We start from the raw sequence: 26867 nt of genomic DNA on the forward strand, positions 1-26867 counted from the left end.
GAATTTTTTTCCCAGTTTGCCGACGCCATTTTTGTTCGAGACAGGATGACAGGAGGACGGAGCAGACGCGAAGCTCATTTATGAAATAGGCTGGATGACAAAATAAATTCTGTTTTCAATGGTATGGCCACAGAGGTGCTGGAACCACCGACGCAGCTGAGTTAAACGGGTGTTTGTTGTGCGCCTTCAAAGAAACTGTAAGGATTTTAAAGGAAGTTTACAGGATGTTCTGTTCGTTTTTCTATGGCGTAGCTAAGCACCCGTCTTTTTAAAAAAGACAGTATTTTTCTTTTTGCCTTTGGAGAGGGGCCTTCCGATTAAAGAAATATTCAGTTTTCGTCGTTTTATTTTAAATAAAAGCAAAACAGATGTGTAATGCAAGAAAACGTTGAAGAAGGAGTAACAACGACCACCAGACATTTTTCGGATGTTTGCTGGCGATTGTCAAGAAGTGAATTTGTAGCTAACGTTAGCTAGTTAGCTGGCTGTCTATATGGCCAGTTAGCTGAACAACTGTTTAAGAAGACGGAAAACAAGATTTACATTTTCTCCTGGAAGGTCACGCACCGAAGGATAACATTCAACCATGACAAGTAATATTCCAGCGGATATGGTAAGAATGCAGTCAGCCGTTTGTTTAAATACAAATTGAACATGTTCGATAATATGACTATCGATCTAGGATAAATGATGCGACTTATTCTGCAACCAATGTCACTGATGTTTCAGACTGCGGTCAGGTTTTATTTGGTCTATGATCTCGCTAACTACTGCAGAAGGCAGCTAACGTCGGCTAAGTTATATCCATTGGCATTGCATCGAAACGGCGCGTTGACGATGCTCTTTAATTTTCCTTGTTAGGACATATAATCTGACAGCTAATGTTGACCAAGTGAAAAACAAAGGGCAATATTTTAACAAAGTGGACCACACTACGCAAATATAGTATCCCCATTCAAGATCTCCTATCGTTTTAATTAATTAATTAATAAATTGCCCATTGCCATTTGCTTGCATTTTTACCATAATTTGTTTCTGACACTTCCCAGCGTGCTATTAAGCATGACGTTTTGCCGTTTTTAGTCACAGGAATTGTAACCACGTCGCCTTTATTGTGGCTAATTAAATGCAAGAAAGGTATTTGGTGACTTCCTGTGGGGGATCGATGAGAAGAACGGATAGAGCATCCATCTGACCAGTCGTGCCCGTGTAGTTGAAAATGAACTAGCCTGCTCTTGCTGCTTGAGCTACAAGTAGCTGAATGATAGACTACCTTAAGATAGTTCTCCTAGGACTGGGTCCTACATATCTGTGTGCATAGTCAATTTTGAGGTGTGCTCTGTATTGACGCCGATATTCACAAGTGTCAACTGCCAAGTAATTGCGATGCCATTTAGTCAGTGGCTGTTTAGTCCATACTAAATTTAAATGGAAAGTTGTACTGTTAATTAGCAAACAAGTAGCCTATGTGATGAATCACAAAGTTTGTGCTGAGAGTGAACTGGAAAGCTTTCCAGATTGTTCATTGATTTTAATCCTTGTGAATGATCAATTCTAGTTCATTACGATGTAACGATGCCTCTTCAATAGGTGCGTTATACTGGATGTAGGCTATTAATAAAACGTTTTCTGATCCGGTTTGTATTTTTCTTACATTTGTTTGTTTGTTTGTTTTTTACATTAGACAAGATTTTAAGCGTTATTTTGTAACTATGACCTTATTGTGTAATTATAACATTTTCTACGACTTTATATTTTAGCCATTTTGCAGACAAACTTATCCAGATTGACTTACACTGCTTTACATTATTTTACAATGATCCGTTATACAGCTGGATATTTACTGAAGCATTTGGGGTTAACTACCTTGCTCAAGGGTACAATGGCAGTACGCCATCTGGGAATTGAATGTACAAGCCCAGTTCCCTAACTGCTATACTGCTCTTTCAATTTAAGAGAGACAAAACTACAACTTTGCTTTTGCATTTCTGTAAAATGCCTGGGGTGGGGGTAATCTAGGATCGCTCTTATCACTTATATCCTTCCACTTTGTTCCTGTGGCACTTTCATGTTACAGATGTACCTACTGTACCACATTCATGTTACATGTAGACTACGTCCGTCCAGCACTAATAAGGCACTTGTATAGTTATCTTGATGTTGTAGCTTGTTGTCATGCCTCTTAGTTTGACTTAACATTACTGTGACCTAGCCTATGCTTACCGTGTGAACTGGAATGTGTTCATCATGGCTATGAATAACTGTTACATAATGAGTATTGTGCCTTATCGGACCTGTCTTTTGTAGTTGTTCCAATGACCTTCGGTTATGCACTTATTGTGTGTCGCTTTGGATAAAAGCGTCTGCCAAATAAATGTAATGTAAAATCTGGTATATAAGAGTAATAAATAGAATTCTAACCATTTGAATAATGTGCTAAATTATCTAAATATGTATTTAAAAAGCTACTGTGTAAACGTATGGGAGCAATTCAGCTACCACATAGCCTACACACAGCCTACACTTGACACCTTCATAAACATGTCCTTGTGTTTCACCTGTCTTAAGGTTTCCAAGGAATGATGGAGCTTAGTGACTCACCATCAACCACGCAAACAGATTTTCCTTCTTGTTCGCTTGGCAAACAACTTTGCCTGTTGGACAATGCCTTTTCAACACTGCAACAATTACCACGGGGGTGTGGGTAGTTTGGCTCAGAATCAAACTGCGGTTCTGTTCAAGAATCAGTATAATGCCCATTGTCCAGTACCAGCCAGGAATGTAGGTTGTTCATCAAGCCATTTAAAAAAAAAAAAAAAAAAAAAAAAAAAAAAAAAAAAAGGATTTTGTAAAAAAAAAAAAAAAACATAAAAGTTTTGGTAGTTCTTTCTGTTTGCATACTGCTATTTAGAAAAAGCATCCCTTGCACAGCTAACCAAACATTTTTAATTTGGTTTCATTGTAAGTTTGATACTGAGGGTGTTTACATGCATGACATTTTGGTTTCTGCTCTTTAGGTTACAAATTGCAACAGCATAAAACAATTGCATTTGTAAAAATCGTCCTTTTGCTATGACCTAATGATGCACACCACATAGGCTAGCATATAGCATGTCTGTATTACGATATTATGCTGTCTGTATTATGTTCGTTATCCCTCTGTAAATCAAACTGCCACTTGAACTAATATAAATAGTCATTAACTACTAGCTGTGGGAGTCAGTTTCTTCCCTCCTCATTGGTAGAACACACGAATAATGTCCATCCAAGCTGATGTTTAGTGGCTGAGGTGAAATGATTCAAGCAGGACGGAATTAAATAAATGAGCAAACTGCAGCCCGCTAGCTACATCCTGTGAGCTTTAAATACCCGGAGAGGACCTGCTTTGCATACGTGATTGAAATGTCCTGTCCTTGATGAGCAGACTTCCCATAAGAGGTTTTGTCTGCCCTGTGATTTGCAAGTCAGCCATAACCGCTGTAGTAATTGCGCTGGACGGCAGTAACCGAATCCTATAATAATTGATTGCAGCTACAGAGCGCCGTTGGCGTACCCAGATTTTGCAGAAGTCGGAGCGTGCGAAATGCGATCGCCTTTTCGAGCCCTTATCTGCAGAACCGCGAAGCGTGTGATTAATCAGGCTTAAACGCTGAAGTGTGGCAAGAGTGTGGCGAATACTGCAAGGCCAGTATTAATCGTCATGTACTGCCATTATCTGTGGTGATCTGTCAACGTTGGGTTTGTGTAGAGAGCACACAGGTTGTTTAGAAAATGGTGTCAGGGTGCTGTGGAAAACAGTGTGTCTGGGGACGGAGTATGAAATTGCTGACATATCCGCAGCTGCAGGAGCACTTGCACCACAGGGCGTTTTGCAGAATTCAAATCGAACTTGGTGAAGATGAGAATTCAATTCCCAGTCCTCCAAACACCCCCCCCCCCCACCCCACCGCACCCACCCACCCATCCTCAAGGGGGTTTACAGCAACAAACTACAGCCAGATGGATACATTTGAAGTTCAGTTATTTCAGTAAACACGTTTATTGTAATAACCACCTTTAAAAAAAAAAAATTAAAAAAAAAAGAATTTCACAAACAGTAGGTTCCAGCTCTTGCTTTTTTTCATTTAGCATGTGTGTGTGTGTGTCCCCAGAAGAGCGGCACAGAGGTGAGGGAGAGAGAGAGGAATCTGGGGCTCAGCCCGCTAGTGGGTGGTCCCAGAACAGCTGGAGAATGATGAGGTGGGGCGGTGGGGGAGACTCGCCTGTCCCGACACACAAGAACGCTGTAAAACGAGAGCGCCTCATTGTAAAAATAAGATGATTTATACATACGTTTGTAGAACATCTTCTATATCACTATCAAAGCAGTGACTGTGGGAAAGGGCACAGATATATAGATGAAGGAGATCTTTATGTTCCATGCAAAGAGTGACCCCTTTGATCTTTTCCCCGCTAGTTAAACAAGTAAGTGTGTATTCCAATGGAAAAAGCTTCTTAGCTGCAAGCGCTCTCATTTGGTTACTGTGGATATTGTGTAAGGGTGCACTGTATGGGTATGTAAGTGCATTTCTTGTTTCACCTTAGTATCTTTGACGGGCACCAGTTTGATAGGCCTATAACCTTCACTGTGAAGTGTATTCACTGGTTAACACACAGAGGGACATGCAGCCCTATGGGTTCGTAGCCCAGTTTCTTTTCAAGCATGATTTTATTGAACGTTATGTTCTGTTCATTGTGTAATATACATCGATTGCAGTGAAAATGATTGTAATTTCAGTGTTGGTGGCCATTTCCTGTCATATATAATAACACCTCCCTTCCTTTGTCTGTGTCTAAAATCCCAATGCTGAGAGAGCAAACGCGACAAAGCCTGAACATGTTTTTCCTCATAAGAACATCACTTGCTTTTCTCCTCAGTCCTTTCAATCAGACATGAAAAAAAAAACTACACAAGAAAGCAATTTAGCCTTTTTTTCCTCATTTAGTTCCATTCGCCTCACAGGTGGCCCAAAAACCTAGTTCTGGCTTAAGAAATAGTCCCCCCCCCCCCCCCGTCTTTCCCTGTAGGTTCTGATCTGTCATACTGGAGTGCGGTGCCAAATGAGGCCCTTAAAAAATGGTTGAAATGGTGAAGGAGTCCTTCAGAGGGGAAGAGAAGGACCAGAGAACAACTTGGAGAGAGAGAGAGACTGAGAGAGAGATGAAGAAAGAGACAAAGGGGGGGGGGGGGGCTGGGTGTTTCGAGGGGTTTTGAAGGTACTGCATTGCACACTCCCTAAAGTACCCCTAATAACCTCCCATTTAATTGGGAGGTGGATACTGTGCAGATTTTTGGTATTGCAGTTTTGCTTGTGCTTATGCAACCTTCATAATCTCTCACACTCCCGATTCCTTTGCCTAGTGTGCAACATGCTCCCTACATTAGCGTTTCGTGCAATCAGTTGTTTATGTTTATGTTGTTTAAGTTCTTGCATTTTCAGTGGTAATGTGAAGTGTAGATGTGTGTGTCACACTGTTCTTTTCCTCGGTTAATGTCTCTCCTATATCCTATATCACCAGTCCTTGACAATAAACCCTGCACCCGTCTGTCAGCAGGACAAAAAAAAAAATGCACAGGATGACTTGGTGCAATGCTGTCGTGTGTTTTAGAGGAGTGACACGACTCTTCTGTGAGATGCTTGATAGCATTTATCATCAGTAAGATCTGGATCCTCCCTGGAAGACCTCATCCTTTGGAGTGCCTGACAGTATTACGTCTGGTGAAAAGGATTCGTGAAGGCTCCTAATGGGAAAAAAAAAAACATGCATTTGACCTGCTGTCATTGTTGTATTAATTATTACCACTTTTATGTATGTGACGTAATGCAATATATATTGTAAAATTGGGGCTTTACTGTGTGTCCGTGTGTGCATATGTATGGGTGGTTCTGTTATCTAATTGTTTAAGGTTTGTAGGTATTTCCTTAGCCAGTTGTTGAATGGGGTAGACTAGTTTTCGGTTTGAATCTCCCTGTGAGTGTAAACCTTAAGCTAATGATTTAAAAACATTATTTTTTTATTGACAACTGCCACACACAAACCATCATACACCGGGAGGAATCCCAGAACGTTGGGCTTTGGGATTGCTTCTTGAATAAACCACTGTGACGTTTCATAAATCAGACGTGTCTGTAGAAACATCTGTCAAGCATTTTACCTTCAGTTCAAAGAATTGATTGCATTAATGTTCGGGCTGAATGTCCTGACCATCTGGGACATTCACAGGCGACCGGCCAATAGCATTACTCATCTAAATGGCGACTTCTCTAAATACGATAAGCCACCATTGATACACCATAGATAGTGTAGAGGAGCAGTGTTATCTGATCCACTTTTGTGGAGGCATGCCCTCCTCTAGATCACAGCGCTTCCTGTAATATCGCTTTGTAAATCTGTTCAATTGTAGCGCACCAAATCCTTGTTAACACTTAAGGGGGGGGTGGTGGCGGCCTATTCACCAGGGATCTTCTCCAACATGTGTTTAAGTTTGGTGGTGGTGGTGGGGGGGGGGGCCTTGGGTATATGAGAGACTGTTGGCAGATTTCCTTTGTTTTGCAATGGGACTGAGCTCGCTGCGCGGCGGAGCTGCCCTTAATCCTCCTTGCGGAGGCCGTCGGAGGGAGCGCAACGCGCGACGTGCACCGAACAGATGGGGCAGACTTAATAAACGCTCTAAAAAGGGCTGTGCTTTCTAATGGTGCTGTGGGAGAGAGAGAGAGAGAGAGCAGAGTGCTCTTTGTGTTCACGCTGTCATGCACACATTTGTCATGCACTGCATGATGTCCACCGCCACCTAAAACTAGCACTGTTAAACCCCCGGAGAGGCTGCACTGAACGCCTGCACTGAACACCAGGGCGGGCTGGTGTGTGTAACCACCGGCGCCGTCTTTCCTTTGTGCAGAAGGTCGCCGTAGGTCGCCTAATGCCTCAGAAAAACATGGCTCACGCTGCAGGTAAATTAAAACAGTTGTTATACTTGATGTGGCCTGTATGTAAAAATAGATGACAGTTCCGCGCCCCCTCCCCCTCCCCCACCCCCCCAGCTGAAATATTGCAACTAGAGTGTGAGAGTTCAGAGGGCTCTATTCTTTTAATGCTTGTGAGTGTATCCTGTTAAATACAAGGTCAGAGTTCATTTGATTCAAAATGAGAAAGGGGAGAAAAAAAACAGTACAGCTAGAAATAATTCTCATTTACATATTTCTTTTCATATTTCTACTGGTGTAGCTATGTAATTGAAATCAATAACATTTATCCACGTGAACTTTTATATTCAGTTCATTGCTTCGCGTAGCTCCGTTGCCCTTTTGCAGAGGCATAATGATTTGAGATCCGTTTTTAGTTCTGCAGAAAACGGCTAGACTGTGTGCCAGGGGAGTATCTCTGTGTCTGTTTCCCCTGTCCCCCAAAATAACCTCCTGGTGTTTACTGGGGAAAAGGCAGGAGCCGAAATCCCCCTTTTCTGTTCTGAGAGTTTGAAGATTGTAAACGGTGAACAGCGTGTCTCGTGGGGGAAAACTAACTCACCCGGACAGTGAAAAATAACGCTCTTTGTCATGGGTAATAAGAAGCCGTCTACGGTTTCCCTTGGTTTTAATGGGTAGTGCAGTGTCACAGGCTGCAGTCTGTTGCGTAGGCATCCAAGCTTGTAAGCTTGTCACCGTAACAAACGCATCCAAGGCAGGGCACTTCTGCATAACCCTTTATCAAGCTATTTCGTTTAGGGGAGCTGTCATTTTAAACTCGGCTTTAAATGGCGGTGTATAAAAAAAATCCCCGCCACTGGCACTGATTTAATGTTGGGCAAACACCTTCCTCGTTCGCTACGTTTGTTGTGCCTGCATTTTCTCGCCTGGAGCTGGATTAATGTTCAGCAGGTCAGTCAGCAGCTCAACTTGTACACTTCTCAGAGTTCAACTCGCATGGCCCCTGAATTGGTTTTTGTGAGTTATGAAGTTGTGTTCCTCATAAACAGAAAGCAATTTGTAATTTCCTGTTGACTGCGGCTGCTTCCCCATAATAACCCTGTCCTTTCAAAGGCCGTGAGACTGGTGCACCAAGGTCCATGAAGGTCAGGCCTTCTCTGACCTCGATACAGTGCTGATGGCATTTATATCGTATTGTATAATTTAAAGCTTGATTTAAATTGAGTGCTTTTTAGTGCTTAGATGAATGATTAAATAAATATCAGCCAGAATAAATAGATCATGTAAGAAAGGAGCTCAAAGTGTTGGCCAGGGTGTTCTTGCAGAGTGAGTAAGTCCTGCAGGTTGCACTGTTGTAAGAGGAGGCTGTTATAGCTTGGGGGTCAGAGTTGGAGTGCATGTTCACAGTGCCGATGCAGAGGATGGTGGGTTAAAGGAGTGTCTGTGAACATGTCCGTTGCTGTCTGGGCTCCCCTTCCCCCCCCCCCCCCCCCCCCTCAATGGCCAAGTGTTCCAGGACACTTGGCCATTTAGAGTGAGTCAGCGAGCGAGTGCGTGAAGTGAGAGAGCGAATTAAATTTAGGCCTAATCGTTTGTTTGATTTGTATTTGATACTCAACACGAGTATTTATTTATGTATTTTTTGGTTTTTGCAATTTGCTGAACGTTGAAGCCAGCCCTGATAACTACTGATGTGATCATCATGGCTGTGTGTGTGTGGATGTGGGACCTTGCTCCCCTCTCCCACCCTCTGCCTCACGCTCCCCCGCCTCCTTTGGGGGGGGGGGGGGGGGGGGAGGGGGGAATCCCTTATGGCTCCCTTGCGTCTCCTTTATGCTCCCCTTGCGCCTCCCCCCTGCGCCTCCCTTACGGCCTCCCTCAGGCCTCCTTTACCGCTCCGTCGGGGCCGCCCCGGGGGAGGTGAAGGCGCTGAGATCCAGCTTTTTTTTAAAGCCCTTTGGAGCTCCGGTGGTTCCCGTGGCGACGTGTGCGGCAGAGGAAACCGCGGCGTTGGCTTATTAATCAGGAGCGCGCGACGTCTCCCAGCAGGCCCCGCCGCGACAGACCCTTCTGCTCGTTTGTGAAGGCCCTGCCTCCCCCCCCCCCCTCCTTCCCCCCCACGAACCCCCATCCCCTCTCCCTTTATAGCCTGTTAGGCTCTAGTCAGACACTGTGCTATACATAGTTCCTCCTCCTTTTTTTAAACTGTAATTATTTTTTTGTGTGCCAAGTACAGTACAGTCACTGTAGGGAAAGGCATTAATTGATTTGGAAAAGGAAAATATATTTTCCCTTTTTAATGAGGTCTGGCTAAATAATGTGGAGAACTGTTTGAATTATTAAAACGCTGGTGCTTTAATGATCCCAAGACATGTGCGGCCATGTTTATTTTACCCCAGACAGTCCCGCTGTCCATTTTAAATGTAAAACAGGAGGCAGTGCAGCTCGCAAAAAGTCCAGCAATTCAACTCCAGCCAGAAACTTAAAGTTGAGCACAGGGACTTGAAATGGCTTGACCCTTTTCATATTGTCAAAACAAAAATAGAAAAAAAATGAAAAAAACGGTTTTCTGGAAAAGAACATCTTTACCAGTCCGATGCAGGAGTTGTGTTTCCTAGCAGCTGCTTCTAACAGAATTTATATGTGAAAGTGTTTCGTCTGATTGGTGTCCTCCTGTTTACGGAGGGTGTTTGAACTGGCACCAGTGGCAGGAATATTAATACAGGAGTCTACGTGAGGAGTTGAGCCCCATGCAGCGGGCTCGTAAAGCTTCTTTTACAGCCGTAAGGTAACGTTTCAGGGAGAAGGAATGTTCTGAGCCAGCACTGCGGTCGCTACTGTAGATAAGATGTGAACAGTGGCCTTCGGCGTGTTGTCACAGTGAACCCTTTCCCTTGATCAGTGTCAATATTTATCCGCCGAAGCACGGAACAGTAGCCTACATTTTCCAATCGCAGAATTATTCGCAGGACGGTGTGTTATTTGATACATGAAGAAGGATTCTAAAGTGGTAATAAGTTTTAAAAAATCAATAGGAGGAAATGTTTAAATACCTATGTCACATAAGTATTGTAAAAAAAAGAAGCACCATGCAAAAGTAGAAGGGAAGCAAAGTGAAGCCTTCAGGCCTGCAGTGCAGCCCCTCTCTACGGCTGTACACCACTGCCCGTAAAACCTGTCACATGACTCAGGCCCCCCTGTCCCGGCCCTTTCATCAGGGGCCGCGGGCACTCGGGGGGGGTGCAAAGGCTCATGAAAGGCGCTTCTTCTTCTTCTTCTTCTTCATCAAAGGGAGGCCCCCCTGAAATTATGCAATTATTCTGTCTCTCCACATAAAGAGTGTGCGAGCGCCCGAACGACTCCGGGATGAACCGTGTTTACGTGGTCATTACGTCCCAGCCTCCCCTGTAATCTCCAGATCAATCGGGCTGTCCCTGCTCTCGCAGTTACGTCCAGGGGGGAGATTAGCGAGCGGCGAAGGCGGCCGGTCTGCGGTGTTTTACTCGGACGGGACGGGGGGGGGGGGGAGAGTCGCCCTGACGGCCCTTCGCCGTCTGTACTTCTTATCCCTCGGTTATCTGCTGGGTGTTTTATGGGAATCGAATGTCGTTCTTGCTTCGCCGCCTCAGGACGTTGCTGTGCATTATGAGAGGCTCGCTTTCACATTGAGCAAAAAAATATATATAAATGAACATAAAACGGCTCGCGTATGTGAAACGATAAACCTTTTGTGGTTTAAACGATGTTTAGAGAATGTTTGCTCTGGGGCACCAACTAGTTAGTATCTTCTGTTTTAGTTTAGCACAAATATCTGTGGCCAGATGGCTTTAGAGCTCACTCAGATGCGAGAATGTGTGTAACATCAAGCCCGTAGATGGGGTGGGCTTAGGCTAAGGTTTTTTTGGGGGGGGGGAGAGTTAGGGTCCTCAACACAGACATCCACCTGTTTTGCAGGATTCCTCCTTATGACTTGCACAGTCTGTTATTTATAATGGCTCCCCCCCCCCCCCACACTAAAAAGATACAGCAAGGTCTCAGGCCAGATTTAGCCGATGCATTTAGGCCAGTCTGAGTCTGTTAGAGCCGGCACTTGTCAAAGTTTGAAAGGAAGCAATTCGTGTTCTAGCAACTGTTTCCAGGCAACTATGTCCTGTTGCTCTTTTCTGCTTAAAAAAAATCTTTGTTTCCCTCCAAAATCTCTGTGTAGAACGAGCATCCTTTCATCCCGTGAATGCCTTGAAACGAAGTCGTGCCCTTGTGGAAACCGTACGCGGGGCCGCTTTATTGAGGACAGTGGCTCTTAGGAGGGGATGTACACGCGTGGCTCAAAAAACTCATTAACTTGGGAACGTGATGCACCCAGTATTGCGGGAGTGTGACGCACGTCGCAATTCCCAGATTTCAAGGCTCGTATTGTTCTATTAGGCACGGCTCCACGGAAATAATTGGCTTCCCTCGACTTGGGGTTTGAGGGACGCCGTGTCCTCACCGAGCGGCGTGCGAGACGGAGTCAGGTAGGCTCAGTGTAGGCTATTCCTGTGGCCCGTGGATGAAGGGTCGGTGGTGGTGGCGTTTCTAGTCAGAAGTCTCTGAGCATAGCCTCTCTCTGCTTATGAAGACACTCTTGTGGTTCACAAACACAAAATGCAATTCTGCAGATGCAGTAGACTTTTTTTCCCCCTGTATCTCAAATTGACATGGCAAAGAACACGCACCACTACTGATTGTGGTGTCTACGACTCCTTACTCTCTACAGGGCCGCATTTAAAAAGAAGCCGACTCTTCCGGGACCCGTATCCACGTGGTTCTGTCGGGGCTCCGCGCCGGAACGCTGTTCTTGGGTTGCTTTGGGCGAGCGACATGCGCAGTGAACCAGCAGCCTCGGCTAACCCGACGACACGATGTTATTAAATGAACGCGATGACGCGCAGTTACCCATCGATCTGTGGCGTCCCGCTGCATCTGGGTATCGCGGTGCGGGGAGGACAGGCTGGAGGATCGGGGGGAGGTGGGCTGGCCCGACGCTGGCGGAGGCATTTCCAGTAAGCGCGTGTGTTTCAGTTACCGCCTCTCTCTGCAGGCAGGTCCGACAGAGGCCCATTTCTGCACTGCGTCTCGGGGGCGGTGGGGCTTTCACTGAGACGGAGATGAGCTTGGAGTGACGATGCAGAGTTTCTTACTTTTCTGAATACTGTGTCTGTCATTCTCCTGTCGTTCTTTTTTTAATAAATTGTCTTTTTATTTTGGGTGCTTTTTGCACATGTAGGTTCTGTTGGATGAACAGTATGAATGTTCTTTGGGTTCAAATAATAACGAAGAATAGCTAATGTTTGGGGGGAGGTTAAGAGCTGTCACCCACACCGTGTTTTGTCTTCAAATGGCTCTCTATGAGAAAGTTGGCTGTGCCGAAAGTTTTTGCAATTTTCAGGTCGTAGGTTAGGCCTAATAGTAGATGTTCTCTGGATTTTAAACAACATCTAATAAACTATCTCATGGGAGTTTCTGAGTTGTTGCTTTGCAGTAATTTAAGGACAGGCTCTTTACACAAAGCAAAACAAAATAGTTTTCTGTGGGTTCTGTAGGGAGCACAGACATTAAGAAAGTGCTTAGCCTGTTTTTTGGTGTGTGTCATTTTCCATGTATATGTAATTAGCCCGGATTAAATGCTGTTCACTGCTCCTGGAGGAGAACTGGTGCCCACAGCAGTTCTGGGAAATGAAGTTGTTAGCTCTTCTTCCACAGATGCTGTTTGATTTCGTCAATTAGCTGTGCGATGAGCTGTGCGAAACTTTGTTTGGTTTTAGACCGGTTAAAATCAGCGTTTGCTTTTTCCACGTGGAATTAAAATTCCCGAGGTGCAAATGCTCCGCTCAGAATCCTTTATTTCATGCATTATGTATGTTTTTCCTCCTGATTGCCAGTCCGCTACCTGGAGCGAGCCTTTATTCCTTTGAGAATTGCGAATAACAAATCCCCCAGAAATAGACTGAAAGTAGCCATGTTCACGCTGTTGAATGTCCTCCCACAGCCAGGCATGATGCTGCTAGGGCCTGTTTCAGACCACGCCCAGACAGTCAACAAATATCCTTCAGCTATTTCAGAAGTGAGTAATGTCATCTTTAACCATTCTTGTACTGTCAAAAGGTATTCCCTAGCATAAGCATTCCTTGCCATTTCTGTCTTTGACTGCGTGAAATCAAGTTTTTGGAAACCGTATCCAAGGCGGCTCATCCGTATTTGGGGGGTAACGGCAAGGGTCGCTCTGAGCACGGCGGTAACGGTCGTCATGCAGCCCCAATTTCCATAGTAACTTGGATTTTTCTCTCGGAGGAGTGTACAATCGCCGTGTTCCACTTCCTGCTTGTGTTGACTCGTAAACGGATGTGTGTGGGGTGTGAAAATGCGTCTCATCTCACCGTTTTTCTTTTTTCGTGCTGAGGGTGAACCCTGCTTAGGCTGCCTTCCGATCTCTCCCTGTGCTGTATGTGTGAAACCAGAGGCGAGGAACACCGGCTCAAACAAGTTGAGGAGTTGGGTCAGGGGGAGAAGAGAGAGAAGAAAAAAAAAATTAATTGTCCATCGAAAGCGGCGACGTGACCAGGAAGCAAATCCGACCGGTCGCCCGGCCTGCGATTCAGCGAGTCCGCAGGGTGACCTCTGACCTCAGCGGAGAGCCGCCGTCCTCTCTGAGCGCGCTCTTATCTGGAGTCCGCAGGGTGACCTCTGACCTCTGTCCTCTCTGAGCGCGCTCTTATCTGGAGTCCGCAGTGACTCGCGGCGCGCTCTGTGACAGCCTGTGGCGTGTAGGGCAGCAGGGCCCTGTGCTTTGAAGCTGGAGATCTTGCCCTTGATGAGTCTGATGTGAAGCGGTGCTTGAGATTAGCGAAGGTGGCGCTCTCTGTACAGCGAGTGCCAGCCTCGTGGAGCCTAGTCTTTGCTGAAGGACAATCAGCCGAGACCTTAACTGAACTGCCGCAGTGTCAACAGTGTTATATTTATTAAATGTTCAAATAAATTTGATGAAGGGTGGACTTGTTTTTTGGGCAGTGCCTCTTCTTCTGAGCTTGGTTTCAAGAGGAGTGGTTCACAGCTTGCCTGCTGATTGGGTAAAAGTATTAGGCTTGGGGACGGAGGTGTGCACAGGGGTGTGTTGCAAGCCCGTCCTACACAGTTATTTAATAAATGTTTCTGCCACTATGTCCCAAATCACATTAAAATGCTTGCTTTATTGTGCCCAGTGATTTCATTTCCCGTTCTCAATTTCTGCTCAGAAATATTGCTCAGTGTTTCTCCCTCCATCGCCTTCCTTCACTGATACCAGTGCTGATTCTTTTATTTTTCTTTTGGAAGGAATGATCAATTGTTCATTTCTGAAGTGTGAGCGAAAGGGTGAAATTGGCAGTAATGGCCAACACAGTGTGACTTTTTTAAAAAACCCAGTGAACGGTAATCATCTGATTTTACTGAAATGATTGGTAACCTAGAAATTTTACGCAGCTATAGAATCGTTGGCGAGAGTGGCACTATTGATATTTGGGCTAACCTTTTCCTATTTTGGCTGAGGTGTGTTGCTGCACGAAAAACAGCATTTTGCAGTGGTTTCTTAGTGTGCCCAATACAGTAGGCCTGTTGATAAATAAAGTGAATGTGCATTAATGGCACTTGGAGCTTGTCACTTCAGTCCACTTCTCTAGGTGTGTTCTGTCAGCCACCGGATCATCCTTTTATTTCTGTTCTTCTTACTAGCGCGTGGGGGTTTTTAGATTTTTATCTTCTGGTGATGGGCTCAGCTCTGTGGGTCCATTTTGGGAAAATAAAAGCAAAGGCCCAGCAGAAGAAGCGAGGACAGAGTCGTTGCTCTCGTGGATCAGAGTGCGTCGTCTCCTGTGTGAAGTTGCCTTGATTACTCTGTCAGTGTGGTGACAGCGGGCCTGTGGAAGGATGACGGTTTGAATGTGTGTTTGTGTGTGTGTTGTGTGTGTGTGTGTGTGTGTGTGTGTGTGTGTGTGTGTGTGCGTATAAACAGCTGTTTGTTTGGAGATTCGCCCCTTGGTGCTGGCTGCTCTCGTTACCTGGAGACAATGGGGATGAAGTGGCCGGTGCTGATGGCTGTAGAGAGAGGGAGAGAGAGAAAGAGAGGGAGGGAGGGAGGGAGGGAGGGAGGGAGGGAGGGAAGGAGGGAGGGAGAGAGAGAGAGGGAGAGAGGGAGAGAGAGGATGCAGAAATGTCATGTGAGGCTGTGCGGTCGACTGATTAAACTTGAGCTGCGCGTCTCTGACTCAAATTAAGAGTTACAGCGCTGTGATTACCCGTCCTTTCTCATCTGAGGAAAGACAGATGAGGGAGGATGGGTGTGTGTGCGAGTGTGTGTTGGAGTGTGTGTGTGTGTGTGTGTGTGGCCATTGTGGAAACTCTTGCACAGTGGATACTTTGGATGTTGACTGGTATTTGTGTATTCCTGTAACCTAACCTAGGAGCACAGATTGAATAGCCGTGTAGGAAGTGATGCACATATGGGTTATAGGAGGTGATGCAGGAGGTTCGCTTTTGCAGTTGTCAAGTAGCATTTGGATGTCAAGAGTGTATATCTGCAAGGGAGTGAATCCAAGTCTGCAGGAATGTTCGAATATCGCCGGAACAGTTAATGTTACCATAGTTACCATAGAATATTCTGGCAGTTTGTTGTCCTTATGCTTAAATATATTCTTAAATGTCCCATATGCAATAGCAACTTAAAACACTCTGCAATAGCTGTGTTTCGACTGGGATTAGGTGGTTGAATCAGGTTTTGTAGTGCTGGGATAAAAATAAAAAAAAAACACCTGCACCCACACCAGCCCTTTTCAGATAAGACTGGACACCCTTGATCTTAATTCTTTCTCAGTTTTATACTGTGAACTAGCCCACGCCTTCAGCAATCTCCTCTCCTGTGAGCAGATAAACTTTTAGCATTTAGAGGTAAAAAGCAGCTTACTCGACAATCCTTTTGAGTCGATCGCTGTTGATTCATTTTTATTTGGCCTGTTCTCACTTCTGTCTCTCAGTCTCCTTCCTCTCCTGGTAGCTGCTGCTGTTTGTAAGTGTACGTGTCGCGGTAGCCTACACAAAATCAAAACTCCCAAGATCTGGAATCTCAAGATGGGCATTTGTTCTCCCCAGTGAAGTGCCGTGTGCCTGGTTCTGGTTTCTAGTTAAACCGCTTTCCCCCCCGGGCAGTTTCGTAGTGCAGGGGGGGGGGGGGGTCACTCGTTTAATCTGAAAGTGTGGTCCTGAGGGCCGTGCTGCACGTGTGCTGAAGTGTTACTGCAGGCTGCTGGTCAGGTGCTTTTCCTGCTGAGACATCTCACACAGAGGACTGCTGGGGGGACGTCTGTGCTCACAGGGAAGGATGGTAAAATGGTAAATGCATTTATATAGCACTTTTATCCAAAGCAGTTAGGGGTTAGGTGTCTTGCTCAGGGACACTTCAACACGCCCAGGGTGGGGATCGAACCGGCAACCCTCCGACTGCCAGACAACCGCTCTTACCTCCTGAGCTATGTCGCCCCCTAGGATCACTGTTGGGCCTACAGTACGCGGCCTTTCATGTAATTACACGTTTTGTATATCATTAAAAAAAAGGCCAGGCCACCCATGAAGTCTCATTAAGTCGTACTGGAAACTTCACTTTTTGATTTATGGACTGAAAAAAAATTTCAGGTTAAAAAACAAACAAAAGATCACATAGTGGAGTAAATATAACCGTTGACTGGAAATTACTCCACCGTAAGTGTATTCTTACCGGCTGTAATTTCTGCATTTTCCAGGCTTATCTTGTTAGCGAGAAACGCCGCAAATTGATGCTGTTGGATTACCACGGTAACTGCTCTTGTCTTTATACAGCCGGTCGGCTTCTTGTAGCTGTGGTCAAGTGCGGTACTGTGAGGCTAACGCTAACGAATAACGGGCGGCTACATCGAGGTGCTTCTGTTTTAAATGTGGGCACTGGTCTGTGATTAAAAACTCAATACGCTTGCAGCACAGTTCTGTTTTCTGAGTGTGTTGCTGACTGAACTTGCGTGTGATTCGGGGCTCGTCTGGGTATCGGCCCAGCGGTTGGGAACCGCTGTTCAGAACGCCGCTTAGCTTTGCGCACAGTATTAGCGCTACGCGGTCCTGCGCGCCGCGAAACCTGCTACCGGCCGCCTCGACCGTGTTACCCTGTTGGCTCCGAGCTGCTCAAAAAGGTTTCTTGAACTTCCACAGGCGCTCCTGACCCCCTGATTCCTTCCAGCAGCTTTTAGAGGTCAGTAGCCCTTTTCAGTGCATTTGTGCACGTGGAAGATGTGCTTGAAGGCGGCTGAAGCCTGGAAACCCACAGACTAAATCAGTGGCCCCCAATCCTCTCCACTCCTACCTCCCCAGCCACATCCAGGTGTTTCATGTGTTCCACCTCTAGCACACCTTATAGGCTTGATAAGTTGTATCAGGTGGAACACATGAAATACTTGCATCTGGCTGGGGGTACCCAAGGAGAGGTTAGGGCACCTCTGGTCTAACTAATTACCCTGGGGCTACGACATATGTACGCATTTCGTAGAGGGTGGGGGGGTGGGGGGGGGGTGACTAAAGGGTTAACTGCACTTGGAATCCAAGACCCAGGAAGCAGCTGTTTTACTTCATTTCAATTAAAATTCAGTAGCACTGCATTTCATTGCAATTTTAATGTTCTGTTTAATCAAGTGAGTGTGAAAACAAAGATCAAATCAGCGGCAAAGTGCTTTATGTGTGCGCCTAATTTGATGGGCCAAATGTACTTTAGCGTGCATAATAATTAATGTGCTTTGTGCTTCAAGTACTGCTGTTGAACATCAGCGGCGTCGTTATGAAGTCAAAAGCATTCTCCTGCTCATGTTCCTTCCTGTGCTATTCGAAATGCACTTTCAAGTTTTCCCATGGCCCCTAGCTGCGTGATTACACACACGTTCCAGCCAGATGCTAAATTTCAGTTTTAATTCTGTTTGCACTCACAAGTGCTACATTCAGAAAAGCAAGGTGTCCCACTCCCCCACTCACACCCTCCTCTTACACACACACATACGCACACACACCCTCCCGCATACATATACACACACACGCACACTCTACACACACCTCCTATTGCATTGCCATGGCGGCTCCTGGTTTATTTAGGTTGTGAAATGTAAGAAATTCCCATGGTTGGTATTGAAACAATGTGTGATGGAGGAGATGGTGAGGAACAGAGAGAGGACTGCCACAGGTGAGAGGTGAGGTGTCACAGGTGAGAGGTGAGAGGGTGGAGTTCCAGCACCGGGGAGGCCCTGGAACAGCCTACGCTGCCCTACATGCCCCGTCTCTCTGGAGTCAGGGTGGTGTCTTGCCCAGCTTCCGTGTCCCTGTTGTGACTTCTTTGGCCTCCTTATGGCATGGGCAGCTGGGCAGACTGTAAAGCAGACCATCTAGTTCTGCTTTGCTTTTCTGTTTATTTAATGAGTCATTGTAATTACACAATCCTGTGTGTGTGTGTGTGCGCGTGTGTGTGTGTGTGTCTTGTGTGTCGTCTGTGTATCTGTGTGTGTCTGTGAGTGTATGTTGCAGACAGCTTCGTGGGTGCTGAGTACCGAATTGAATCCTCAGAGTGTCAGTGCTGGCTGGCCATATCATCGCCCAGAGAGGGAGGGTTTCAGTAAACTGGGGTTCCCCCATGTCCCTGTGCAACAGCTCCCCCCTGTGGTCATTTGGGTACCTGCAGGCACCAGCTGTAAGGAGGCGGGCCTTCAGAGCACAGACTGCACGGCTCTGGTGGAGCGTTACAGCACGCTCTCTGCCGAACGGCCCAGACGAGGCTTCAGGCTGGGAAGAAGCATTACATTACATTACATTACAGGCATTTAGCAGACGCTCTTATCCAGAGCGACTTACACAACTTTTTACATAGCATTTTACATTGTATCCATTTATACAGCTGGATATATACTGAAGCAATTTTTTCGGTTAAGTACCTTGCTCAAGGGTACAACGGCAGTGTCCTACCCGGGAATCGAACCTGCGACCTTTCGGTTACAAGTCCAGTTCCTTACCCACTGTGCTACACTCCGTCCAGAAGCGGGGAAGGACAGGGATTTGGCTCAGAGAGGGAAGGACAGGGATTCGGCTCAGAGAGGGAAGGACAGGGATTCAGCTCAGAGAGGGAAGGACAGGGATTCGGCTCAGAGAGGGAAGGACAGTGAGCGGGCTCGCTCGTCCCAGAGCTGTTTCTGAGACTGCGGTGCTTCTTATTTGTGCCGAACAGCATGAAGCCCTTGACTACGTATTTATGAGTCGGCTGAACGGGTGCGCTGCAGCTTTCTGGCACTGCAGTGCTGCTTTGAGCTCTGTAGCTGCAGGGCGCTCACACCAGTGACCCGGTCCTGCCTCGTCCCAAACCGTACACCCCTCTGACATCCTGCGTGAGTCAGCAGTGGGACCCCCTCTGAATTTACGTCAGCGCTTGGGCTTTGAACTTTTGTGAATCGGAATGTACTGAAACATTGATGATAAAAATAAGTGAGTGGATGGCGATGAGAGCTCTTTCCGGTTATGGCAGGTGCACTTAAGTCTGTTCTCCGTGTCTGAAGTGCACTGTAATCATGTTCTCAAATCAGCCCCCCGAGGCCTGCTCTTTCTCCTACTGCAGTTGACGTAGATCCTTACGGATATCCAAAATGGATTCAAAAATGCTCTCTCTTCTCTTGATTAAGGAGACTGGTTGAGATTGTCCTGTGTGTGTGTGTGCGTGTCTGAGAGAGTGGTTTTTTTGAATTCTCATTTATTTGAACTACGTGGCTGAATGTGAGATTTCGGCTGGTGACTCTGGTGACAGCAGTGATGGTAAAGGCGGTGTGCGATTGACAGGAAGGGGGCTTGTGATTGGTCCGTCTCATGCCTTTGGCCTCGGGTTTCTGAATGACGGGCATTGATGCCGTGCTGTCTGTCCTCCCGGGTGGCCGGCGCTGGACGTCGCTCTTACCCTGGCCCCGCTCTCTGCTCTGTGCCTTACAGATAAACCTGAGGCTCATCTTGGTGAGCGGGAAGACAAAAGAGTTCCTCTTCTCTCCCAACGACTCCGCCGCCGATATCGCCAAGCACGTCTACGACAACTGGCCAATGGGTGAGTCCGCCTGAGAATCTTCCGCTTCGCGCTCGTCTCTTTGTAATGTGCGCCAAACTCAACACATTATGTAAGGTATAAAAACTACAAAAATGGTTGCTACGTTCTTTATTTAAGGACAAGTGATACAGCTGGGTTATCTGTTGCCTGCAAGTGAGCTGCTCACTGGAGAAAAAGTAAATTAAAAATATGAAATTAATAAATGAATATTATGAAATGAAAGAAATAGTGTATTTGTTAACAGTTATGTGTGTACTGGTGGGGAAAAGGCCACCTGTGCAGAGGCTGGTGATGCTCATGGTGCTGAATCACAGTGTAGTCAGCTCCGGTTCCTCAGTGCTCAGATTTAGCTGTGAAAAAGCTGGACTAACGTTCAAATGCCAAATAAAATTCCCCCGATTTGCTCCTGTGCGAGCTGTCCTCCTGTATGTGTTCACCAGTCGGCCTTGGGTTGGGGTTCAGTGTCTCAGATTTCCCCCCCGCTTCTCATGACTGTGTGAATATGCTCATTTACGAGCATCACCATGGGTACTGTAGAATCACATTAGTGTCCCTGCCTTCTGTCAAGATGCCTGTGTGTGTGTGTGTGTGACTGTGTGTGTTGGACTGTGTGTGTGAGACGGTGTGTGTGATGGTGTGTGTGACGGTGTGTGTGTGACGGTGTGTGTGTGATGGTGTGTGTGACGGTGTGTGTTAATCTCCCCCCAGACTGTGTGTGACGGTGTGTGTGACAGTCTGTGTGTGTGATGGTGTGTGTGACGGTGTGTGTTAATCTTCCCCCCAGATTGTGTGTGACGGTCTGTGTGTGTGATGGTGTGTGTGACGGTGCGTGTGTGTGTGATGGTGTGTGTGACGGTGTGTGTTAATCTTCCCCCCAGATTGTGTGTGACGGTCTGTGTGTGTGATGGTGTGTGTGACAGTGCATGTGTGTGTGACGGTGTGTGTTAATCTCTCCCCCCCAGACTGGGACGAGGAGCAGGTCAGCAGTCCCTGCATCCTGAGGCTCATCTACCAAGGGCGGTTTCTGCATGGCAACGTGACGCTAGGAGGTGTGTCCTTCTCCCGGCTCCTCCTTTCAGGCCGGCCGGCAGCTAACGGCTCGGTTCCAGAAGGTTCTAGGATGAAGTTTTGCTCTGTGTGAACAGCCATGTTTTTCAGAGGTCACCCGAAGGCTGCTGCACTCTGAGTTAAACAGCACACATCCACTCAACTTTATGGAAACATTTAATTTTTATCTGTTGTTTTCATCTCAGTCTGTACTTATTTCTTATTTATTTAAGTTACTTGTTTCTTGCCTGCTCTTGCAGTTTTGACTTACTTTAATTTGTGTCGGGCCTGTAGTTCAGTTTTAAGCGTTGGGCTTCACTAACACACCCAGATCAATGATCCTGGTCCAAGCAATGGTACTGTCCCGCCTGGACTGCTGCAACTCTTCTGGCTGGCCTTCCGGCATCTGCCATCAGACCCCTGCGACTCATCCAGTATGCTGCAGCTCGTCTGGTCTTCAACCTCCCCAGACACTCCCACGTCACCCCCCTGCTCACTACCCTCCACTGGCTGCCTGTTATGGCTCGCATCAAATTCAAAACATTGGTCCTAGCGTACCAGGCTAAGCCCCAGCTCAAGCCAAAGGGATCAGCCCCAGCACACCTCCATAAGATCTTCAAACCCTTCATGCCAGCCAGACCCCCCCCGGTCTGCTACGTCAGGACGCCTGGCACCTCCCCCTCTTCGCACTTGCGCTTCCCGGTCACGTCTCCTGTCTGTTCTGGCTCCACGACGGTGGAATGACCTCCCCGTGGAGGTCAGAACAGCTGAGACCCTGATCACCTTCAAGCGACGACTGAAGACTCACCTCTTCAGGTTGCACCTCTCCCCACCCCTCCTTACCCCCCTGTAGTCTCTAATTGACTGTGCAAGCTTAGGTATGTAGCTAGGTAAGCTGTTTATTTTAGTTTATTTTAGTTATTGCACTGGTGCTTACTTGTTTAATTATTGCCTGTATTATTTGCATAGACTGCTGCTTTTTGTGTTCATCAGATTAACATACAGGGTCCAAGTTAAACTACGCGGTCGCTCCCTGCACTTGGAACTGTACTTCCCTCTAGGGCTTTCAACACACTTGTCCCTGGTTACGGTTATACACTTTGTTGTACGTCGCTCTGGATAAGAGCGTCTGCCAAATGCCTGTAATGTAGTGTAATGTAATGTAATGACCCTCGTTGGACTGAAATCAAAAACAGCACCATTTCCACTCCAAGCACAACCTCCAGTGTGCTTTACAGAGAGACCGCAATTATAAAGCACCTCAGAGTAGCAGTGCTGATCTGTCATCCTCCTAATCTCATCCATTACGAGCTACACAGCAGGCTGATCGTAGATCAGCACCCCTTCTCTCAGCGCCTGTATAAATATGGGCTCAGCTCTTTCAGCAGATATTCCACAGCACGGATAAGTGTAGGGGAAGAGAAGGGTCATTTAATGTGCAGGACAAATCAAACAGGAAACACAGTGAAATTGTGTTGCTTAATAAGAGGTAAAGTCGCAGTGAGCGGCTCTTCTGGTAATGGAGAGCGGCTCCATGCCCTCTCTCCAGCAGACCCGGAGCTGTTCCCCCCGGCCTCATAAAGCACGCACCGACGGAAACGTTCATGCTTGTTTTTAATTGGTGGAGGCTACCCATGTGCCCGGTCGTGTGACACCCTGGAACACAGTGGAATCTGTCACTTAGGGGCCTCGCTCTGGAGCTGTGATTCCTGAATTAGAATTCAGAATGGGAGTTTCTGATTAACCCCTTTTGGAATGTTTTTTTCAAGTCAGTGTTCTGTTTCAATTGAGAACATTCTAAATCACGTATTAGCGATCTCACACCTTAATCGAGCAGGTGACAATGAGGAATTATTCACACGCGCTGAAGTCATAAGGAAGATCCAGGGGTGCCTGTGCTGCTCGCGCGTGTGCATCGTGCTCACCTTCAAGCCCCGTTGTGGCATGGCGCTTTCTGAAATGGGGGCGAAGGTCAGAAAAACAACACGCCGGCGGACGGCTCTGCCTCGTTGAAAACCTGCGCTGCTGGTCATAAATCAGAGCAGCAGGGACCCTTAGCTGTGGCTACAGGCTCCTCCAGGCAGGGAGAGAGAGAGAGAGAGATCTGCTCTGCCTCTTCAGTCTGAATGTTCTCCAAAGGACATCCAGTAGCATGGCGCGCTACCAAGTGGCGTAGTAAGTCCATGCAGGGCTGCTCTGGGCTGGGGGCAGCGTTTTTGGACAGCTTTTTGCAGGTGATTATGGTGCCTGGCTGTGTTAAGGGAACACCCCCCCCCCACACGCAAACATAAAATCTGAGTTGGGAGTGCAGTCACACGGATTAACAGGGACAATCTGAAGTTGTTCAAACACTTTGCACCACTTTTTACCAAATCATTGTTTTTCTTTCAGTAAAGTGTGGAGATGCTGGTAGGCTGACATTAAGCTGGTTCTTTGGAGCAGTTGAATTGATGAACAATTCTCAATAATGCTGTGGAAATATTGGTGGATATAAACATATACAGCTTATCCCTCACTTATTTGCAGGAGAGGTTTGAAGTGTCTCCACTTTGGTCCTATTATGGTGTTTATTGCCTTGTAAAAGAAGTCCATGTGTCCTGTTTCCAGCCTTGAAGCTTCCCCTTGGCAAGACTACAGTGATGCACTTAGTTGCCAGAGAGACGTTGCCGGAGCCAAATTCCCAAGGTAACACTGTTCATATTATCTGGTCCTGTTTCATATGGGCCTGCCCTTATTACAGGAATCAGAGCAGAGTGTTGGGCTGTTCCATATGGGCCTGCCCTTATTACAGGAATCAGAGCAGAGTGTTGGGCTGTTTCATACGGGCCTGTGCTTATTACAGGAATCAGAGCAGAGTGTTGGGCTGTTTCATACGGGCCTGTGCTTATTACAGGAATCAGAGCAGAGTGTTGGGCTGTTTCATACGGGCCTGCCCTTATTACAGGAATCAGAGCAGAGTGTTGGGCTGTTTCATACGGGCCTGCCCTTATTACAGGAATCAGAGCAGAGTGTTGGGCTGTTTCATACGGGCCTGCCCTTATTACAGGAATCAGAGCAGAGTGTTGGGCTGTTCCATATGGGCCTGCCCTTATTACAGGAATCAGAGCAGAGTGTTGGGCTGTTCCATATGGGCCTGTGCTTATTACAGGAATCAGAGCAGAGTGTTGGGCTGTTTCATATGGGCCTGCCCTTATTACAGGAATCAGAGCAGAGTGTTGGGCTGTTCCATATGGGCCTGCCCTTATTACAGGAATCAGAGCAGAGTGTTGGGCTGTTCCATATGGGCCTGCCCTTATTACAGGAATCAGAGCAGAGTGTTGGGCTGTTCCATATGGGCCTGTGCTTATTACAGAAATCAGAGCAGAGTGTTGGGCTGTTTCATATGGGCCTGCCCTTATTACAGGAATCAGAGCAGAGTGTTGGGCTGTTTCATATGGGCCTGTGCTTATTACAGGAATCAGAGCAGAGTGTTGGGCTGTTCCATATGGGCCTGCCCTTATTACAGGAATCAGAGCAGAGTGTTGGGCTGTTCCATATGGGCCTGCGCTTATTACAGGAATCAGAGCAGAGTGTTGGGCTGTGTCATACGGGCCTGCCCTTATTACAGGAATCAGAGCAGAGTGTTGGGCTGTTTCATATGGGCCTGTGCTTATTACAGGAATCAGAGCAGAGTGTTGGGCTGTTCCATATGGGCCTGCCCTTATTACAGGAATCAGAGCAGAGTGTTGGGCTGTGTCATACGGGCCTGCCCTTATTACAGGAATCAGAGCAGAGTGTTGGGCTGTTTCATATGGGCCTGTGCTTATTACAGGAATCAGAGCAGAGTGTTGGGCTGTTTCATATGGGCCTGCCCTTATTACAGGAATCAGAGCAGAGTGTTGGGCTGTTAGCCTGAACTTCAGTGTCGAGACGACGCACTTAAACGCTCAATCTCTAATGTTTTTGTGTACGCGAACGTCTTTACTAGTTTACTGTCCATATACATACTTTTTGTGACGTTTGTGGAAAATAAAGAAGCTGTATAGTGGTGTGGGTGTGTGTGCATTGTATTTGTGTGTGCATGTGTGTTGGAGCGTGCATGGGTGCATGTGCGTGTCTGGGTTTCACACACTGCAAATGGGTGCATTGTACTTGTGTGTGCATGTGTTGGAGCGTGCACGTGCATGGGTGCATGGGTGTGTCTGGGTTTCACACGCTGTACAAATGGGTGCATTGTGTGTGTGGCGCACGTGTGCATGTGTGCGTCTGCATGTGCGGTGAGTGTGCGCGCTGCTGCAGGCGGTGTCGTAAGCTGACCTTTGCTCCTGCGTTCTCTTTGCCCCGCAGGTCAGAGGAATCGTGAGAAGACCGGAGAGAGCAACTGCTGTGTGATCCTGTGAACGCGCCCCGTTTCCTGTACCCGTGGTGTAATATAGTCTTTGTCTTTCATGCTGCTGAAACAGACGTTTAACCTTGCTTTGAGGACCAGTAGAGGCAGTTTGTTTATAAGAAAAAAATGTCGCTCGGAACTGGATCATCATATTTTTACGTGTTTCAAACCTCAGTACCTGACGTCCTTCCTTTTAACCTGGAATTTAGGAATTGCGTCGACCCTGGTAGAGCAGTCAGTTTGCACACAAAAAGGGCAGTATTTTTGCTTATTGCACAGGGTAATGATGTGACAGTTGCTCTTAAATCTCCACAAATAGGAAAGCTTCTGTTTGTCTAGCTCCATTGAAGAGGCTTATACCTGGTCATTTTAGTAATCCTATAGTTTGTTTGGGAGGGGTTTGGGTCTTCCATGCAGGTTCAAGATGGCGTATGAGGATGAGGTGGGGTTTAGTTGGGGATGAAACAGAAATGTTTCGCATTTTACCGCGTTCTTCTTCCCCTGTCCTTTCACCAACACAATGCAGACCGTGTAACGCTGTAACATATCTTGTAACCACTCAAGCTACACATCATCCATCGTTTTTATGATTACTCACGTTTAGCATTGTAAGACTAATCAGTAATGTGCCTATAGTCTGAATGCAATCAGTGATGAGTTTACTTTTTAAAAATTTTCCCTTCAAAAAATGAAATTCTGTCAGTGCGGTCCAGAAGTGCAGATGATGGACACATTCCCCAGTAATAGCAGGGGTGCATTTCCTGGCCTTAGATTTTATTATATCGCCAAGACTTCATCGCAAACCCAAAGCTGATATTCACGGCATTTATCCCATTGCGTTTGTGACTGTGTTTTGACAGTCATTGTGCGTCATGTGACCCTTAATTACCCAGTGTTGTGTCCAGCTGTGCGGAGTGGTTGTAATTACACCTTCAGAAAAAGAAACGGATATTATATTTTCTTTTCCCTTTGAACATAGTATAGCTCATTTTAGTGCCTGCAGTCCAAGTCTGAGGGTAAATTAAAATCACATTTCTTAAAAAAAAAAAAAAAAGAATGAAATATTTTCTTTGCTTAATCAATTTGCACGACATTGAAGCATGAGCTGTTTCATCTTAACCTGTACATTTTTTAATGAAATATTTTTCAGATGAGAATGGTGTTCCAACCTATGGACACATGTGTAGAATATATATGTTTAATATGAATCTTATATGCAGTAGTACATACATCCATGACAGAAGATATTACTGAAATATATTGGTGTTTAGTGTAGGTTGGTCTCTATACAATAGATAGCTTATTAGCGGTTGAAACATGATGACATCGTCCTGTA

The 26867-nt window shown here is 46.4% G+C and overlaps 1 protein-coding gene across 1 annotated transcript; it reads left to right on the plus strand.

The window, feature by feature from the left end:
* LOC118209803 (ubiquitin-like protein 3) lies at positions 1–26645 on the plus strand. Its single transcript, XM_035385474.1, has 5 exons — positions 1–613; positions 20007–20115; positions 21078–21164; positions 23770–23847; positions 25489–26645. The coding sequence occupies exons 1-5, from the start codon at positions 587–589 to the stop codon at positions 25539–25541; spliced, it is 354 nt and encodes a 117-aa protein (XP_035241365.1). The 5' UTR covers positions 1–586; the 3' UTR covers positions 25542–26645.
* Positions 26646–26867: the final 222 nt, after the last annotated feature.

The sequence above is a fragment of the Anguilla anguilla genome, chromosome 12, assembly GCF_013347855.1.
Source record: "Anguilla anguilla isolate fAngAng1 chromosome 12, fAngAng1.pri, whole genome shotgun sequence".
NCBI lineage: Eukaryota > Metazoa > Chordata > Actinopteri > Anguilliformes > Anguillidae > Anguilla > Anguilla anguilla.